General features: G+C 33.9%; 1 protein-coding gene across 1 annotated transcript in view; it reads right to left on the bottom strand.

Annotated features, from left to right (window-relative positions):
* The window catches only part of LOC106878380 (CLIP-associating protein 1), a 156,455-nt gene that overhangs the window by 35,318 nt on the left and 115,157 nt on the right, over positions 1–5,980 (bottom strand). The window contains exons 21-24 of the mRNA XM_052974145.1: positions 5,543–5,644; positions 2,888–3,052; positions 2,578–2,625; positions 361–428 (exon numbers count right to left, since the gene is read on the bottom strand). Coding sequence (XP_052830105.1) covers positions 361–428; positions 2,578–2,625; positions 2,888–3,052; positions 5,543–5,644 — 383 coding nt within the window. The remainder of the gene's footprint in view (positions 1–360; positions 429–2,577; positions 2,626–2,887; positions 3,053–5,542; positions 5,645–5,980) is intronic.

The following is a 5,980-nucleotide window of genomic DNA, read 5'->3' as shown; positions in this document are numbered from 1 at the left end:
TCATTTTCAAATTTGTTTTACTGAAAGCTTAGGAGAAAAATTATTTATGAAGCCTCCTGGAAGCAACAGTGCGAAATATAAAGATTAAGAGCTTATGAATAAGAAAACCTTCGCTTGACAACCAATGCTGGTGTGTTTACATCTCCGTAACTTAGCAGTTCGGCAAAAGAGACCAATAGAATAAGTACTAGGCTTACAAAGAATAACTCCTGGGGTTGATTTGCTCAACTAAAGGCAGTGCCCCAGCTTGGCCACAGTCAAATGACTGAAACAATTAAAAGAATGAAAGAATTTAAAAAAAAAAAACGGAAAATTTTGTTTAAAAATTTTCCAGTTTGATAAAAAAAATGAATAACTCACCAAAGCATCTGCTATAGCAGCTTCTGAATCAGAGCCGGGTCTAAGCACTCTTTGGGTTATCACATTGGCTAGAAATTGGAAAAATTTGAGTCTTTCAAAAACTGTCTCACATATTGAACTCAAAAACAACATCTTTATAGGCCGTATTACTCTCTGGATATTGATTAGAGTTACCTGTCCCACAATCACATTATACTTCAGAGCATAACAATATGTTATCAAAACAGGCATTATGAACAAATTCCCTTGGTTGTAGAACTACACATTACAGAAATATAGAAATACAGATGAACTCAAGGTAAAAAAAACAACCACACACACCGTTGTCGTCGTCATTTAACGTCCGCTTTCCATGCTAGCATGGGTTGGACAATTTGACTGAAGACTGGTGAAACCAGATGGCTACACCAGGCTCCAATCTGATTTGGCAGTGTTTCTACAGCTGGATGCCCTTCCTAACGCCAACCACTCAGAGTGTAGTGGGTGCTTTTACGTGTCACCCGCACGAAGGCCAGTCAGGCGGTACTGGCAACGGCCACGCTCATCTCGCTCGAGAAACCTCATGTATCACCCACACAAGAGCCAGTCCAGGCGCACCAGCAACGATCCCGCTCGAAAATCCCACATATATATAGTAATAATATTAGGAAATAAAAAATTTATTCCAACCTTACAGGCAAAAATCGGTATAATATTACACCAGGTTTCCTGATATATAATATATATGTATATAACTAATTTAGAGACGAACCACCACTCTACAACTCAGAACCCGTCCAAATCCATGCTGTGAGGCTTATACCATCTTATTATATCTAAAATTTTAATCTAAACTTTAAATTAAATAATATATTACATAAATAAATCATAGAAATATTAATTTAAAAAATTTAAAAGTCAAATTTATAATTTGGACAGAAATAATTAATACAATAATATACAGTACGGAAGTATAAATGTATAGAAGTTAGTGCTAGTACATAGACTATGCGCGTTTCATGGTTGAAATAGGACTATATAAAATCATAAGCAAATTCTATCCGAGTTCATTAGAACGGGGAAATGATTTTACTCCCCAAATCAGTCACTGTTCGGGACAAATCCCTAAGAAAATACCTAAAATCATTCAAAGAATAAACATAAACATGAGAAATAAAAATATATATGAAGAGACAAAATCTGTAAACTAATCCATACACTAATGGTATCAATACAATTATTAAGAATTACAATCTAAAAATATTATAGTATTATAGTAAACAAGGTCAAAACGTTATGGAATAAGTAGACAAAAGTAAAAAAGATGTGTTAGTGTACAAAGTCACTAAAAGATGGATGTCAACACTGTTTATAAAATCAAAGCAAGAAAGCATGACTTACCTGCCAGTGAGTGATTGTAGAATTGAAATCAAAATGGCCGTGTTGTAGAATTTATACTAAAAGGTCATGTGACCCAGAAGTACTTCTGGGTAATTGTCACATGACCTTTTAGCATAAATTCTACAACACGGCCATTTTGATTTCAATTCTACAGTCACTCACTGGCAGGTAAGTCATGCTTTCTTGGTTTGATTTTATAAACAGTACTGACATCCATCTTTTGGTGACTTTGGACACTAACACATTTTTTTTTTTTTTTACTACTATCCACCCACTCCACAATGCAGTCATCCTGTTTACTATAATATTTTTAGATTGTAACTCCCAATAATCACACTAACACCACCGATGTAGGGATTAGTTTACAGATTTTGTACAGTGCAATGGTTCGTTTCACTTTATTTTCTTAAGACAAAACATCCCCTTTAATAATTTTCCAAACTAAATCTGGAGGAAGGTGCAGGTTTCTGAGACCAGAGATATTAACATTTTGAAGAAGAGACATGTGCAGAGAGAGAATTCCAGAAGGATAACACTTTAGGGAAGAAGGACTGTGCACAGTAGTTGTCTTGCATCAGAGGATGGGGTTAATAGTACATGTGATAGAAAGAGGAGAAAAGAATGAATGGCAAGGAAGAGGGGAGACAGTGTAAATATGACCCAGGGCCAGCCACCTGTAAGGAACAGAGACCAATAATTATGTAGCTGTTACTAAACAAAGCTCTTCTTTCAACAGTTTTGAAAGTACAATCTTATAAAGCATCCCTTTACATACTTGAAACTGATTCAGTAAGAGATTTCATTTCAACTGATGTTCAGACAAGGAAAAAAACTTACGCTTTTGTAGTGTCGAAAGTCTACTCCCACTTAATCGTCTTTCACGGCCTGTCAGAAGCAATGAGAAAAGGTAAGTTCGGTTCAAAATGAAACTTAGGAAAACATAGAAGAAAAAAAAAGCCTACATAATGACTAGAGAGAGCTATAATTTTAGAAAAAGATATTTACATAATGAAACAATAAATGCAACAAAAACACCTTATCAGACAATATTTTACACATCACATTACAAGTTATTCTATAAATTACATCAGACTGCCAAGTAAAATCAAGCTTCCATCAATTATCAAGATAAATGTAAAAACCTCACCATAGGTTGACCGATTAGGACTGGTTTCACGACTAGTACCTTGACTTCTAGGTATAGCTGAACGCCTTGCTTTTGGCGTACTTATTGAGTGGTGTGTAGAGTGGTGTGAAGTGCCATGGTGACTGTAGCCTACTCGAGAAGATGGAGAGCCAGATCGGCTACTTGCTGTAATTATATCGACAGGAGTAAATAAAGCAGCTGCTAAAAGTGCTCACAATTTTGTTATTTTATGGCATTTTTTCACTAGTATAGACAATATGTATATCTTTTTTTAATAGGGGGGGGGGGACATTATAAAAATAATGACCATTTATTAGTTCAACCTTCATTTATGATAATTCATTGTTGTCTCAATCACAACCAATGCTTTCCAAAACCCAATTTCAAAATACCTTTTACAAAAAAAAAAAAGAAAAAAATTTCTCTTCATATCATCTTTTCCTTTCTAGCAATAATAATTTTAGGTGACTATCAAACACAAAACCCAAGAAAATACAAGAAAGATAAATTACTTCAAGACGTGTACTTTTGAATTTTTACTTTCGGACAAAATGCCCAAGTAAATCAGAAGAAACCTTTTTCCATATTGAGGAAATATTAACAATTATCTGAGGGCTTCTAAAAATAGAAAATTACTTGATGAAAGAAAATTAAAAACCAATTATGGGAAACAGTTGATTAATTTAAGTAATGAATAAGGTCTTGAAAGAAATTGCTATTTCTAGTTTACTAAACTAAAACTGAACATTGCTTCTTTCTCTTTTTTTTCTTGGGTCTAAAAGCTGTTTAGGTTGGAACATATAGTTTCCATGATGTCTAAGTTACACTTCCCTCTCATTGGGATCAATCCATCACAGGATTAGCCCTCAGCTGTTGCCTGTACTCATTTTCAGCTGAGTGGACTGGAATTGTGTGAAAGGAACTGGGGTTTTTTACCCCAAAGACACAAGGTGCTGCCTGGTCTCAGACTCAAAACTATTAGTTTACGATGAGTCTAACATCTTAACACTAAGTCATGCACTTCTTTTTATTTATATAAAAATGTTGAGAAAATATTAGGGCCGAGAGACAGTAAAAACCTGTATGTTTAAAGTGTTTAATAAGTCACATAATCACATAGTTGTAACACACACACACAAACACAATACAACACCAATTCATATCACACAAAAAATACCAATTTTGTTTTTGTGTTCATTAAATTTTTTGGTAATAGATATCAAGATGTTAAATTATGGCTGTGTAACAAAAATAATTGTGTAAAATATAAAAAAAATTTGCATTCAAAATGTTATTTTTTTAAATTTTATTTATTGTTTTTGCTTTTTCTTTGCCTGTGGGCCCAATGAAAATGACAATTCTAAAGAATGATAGAATTCATAAAATCAGTTCATAATTTGGAATATGTTAACTTTTGCAGTAGAAAATTTAATTTCTAAACTTCTGCTAGTTGTTATGTGATGTCAGAATTAAAATCCAGTTTAGAAACAATCTGAACATTATGAAAAAGAAAACTGCAAAATGTAATATAAATTAAAAATTAAGCCATAATTCTGTATTAGAGTTACAGTCTAAAAAGGATTGTACAAAATATAATAAGCAGGAATTAAATGTCTATTGCAAATTAGAATTACTTAGCAACTAAAAAATAAAAGAAATTAAAACAAATTGGTGTGATCAAAAGGTGATTGAAAATGGACTAATTTAGTAATGTATTTGGCATAAAACTGCTGAAAATGGAATAGGTTAAGATTAGAGTAGCAAGAGAACACTTCACATTACAAATCAGCCACACTGATGACCAAAAAGCTCTCCATGCAGAAACATCACGGACCATCTTGACTCATCCACTCTAAGACTGTCATCCAAAGAGCAAGCCAGAAGAATACACTATCAGTTAAGTGGTATATTAAGTAGATTGGGTAGTTTCCACAGACAAACCAACACTATTCACACAATAATGCTTTTTACCAGTTTTCCATTGTATGGAAAAAGACTTTGGCCATATGCTGAATCATAAAAATCTATACAGAGAATAGTCATTAAAAAATACTTGCATATATACAAAATAATCATGAAACCAGCTACTTTTAGCTGAGGTAATTTTGTTTCTTTACTTTCAAAGAATAGCCTCTATTCTAAACTAGGATTAACAAATTTAAATTTAGGATTAAGTAAAAGCCTGGCTATGTCCCTAGAATTGATGAGTTGAGTTCAGTAAAGAATCTCATGCATATTCTTCAAGCTTCAGGAACCCAGTCTCTTGGAACAATCAAAGTCTGAAAGAAACAAAACAATCTCTTTCATTGGTTCCAGTTAATAGTTTTGTGGTTGTGCTGGGCACAGCTACCTTAACAATTTTGAAGGTCAAAATTCGAAATAATTCAAAAGAATGATTGAACTACATTAGTCAATGTAGCAGTCTTCCACGTAGCTAATGTTAAACTAATCAGTCATGAGATATTGAGCTGAATAATGAAGACTGTACCAATGCTAATTGAGCGTTTAGACAAATAATTTAAGTTTAATCATTTAGACTTTGATATTTCTTACACAGCTTGTTGACACAAACACAAATAGAAGGAAATTCTAAAAGTTGTTTCTACTGGTTGATAATGAATTTGTATATGGACCAGACATGGTAGTCTTACTTACGTTGTGACTGGGACACCCCTATCCTTGATCGTGTGCGCCCTCTCTCAGGAGATACCAGACCTGATATGGAGCTGCTAGCATTACTGGATGTCTTGTGACGGGCTGGAAATAAAACTCACTAGTCTACACCAGGAGCCATATACACACAGGTAGCAAAGTCATGGCAAAAATGGAAAGAGATTATAGAAGAGGACTAAAACAGGGAAGTAGTGGTGGTGACCAGTCAGAGAGAAGACCAGAAGACCAGCTGAGCAGGATTCCAAGGCACATGCTACATATTTGGTCGACAAGCAATATTTGAGAATAAGGAAGGTCAATAACAATTTCAATGTTTAATGCTCAAACAGGTATTAGCTACTGGACATTAGTAAGATTGAAACACAGAAGACCTCGGTAGAACAAAACTTGAGCTAGTACCATATATGCATACACGTATAT

This window comes from Octopus bimaculoides, chromosome 17 (assembly GCF_001194135.2).
Source record: "Octopus bimaculoides isolate UCB-OBI-ISO-001 chromosome 17, ASM119413v2, whole genome shotgun sequence".
Taxonomy (NCBI): domain Eukaryota; kingdom Metazoa; phylum Mollusca; class Cephalopoda; order Octopoda; family Octopodidae; genus Octopus; species Octopus bimaculoides.
Note: the sequence above shows the minus strand (reverse complement) of the source record. Positions and strands in the feature narration are given on the sequence as shown.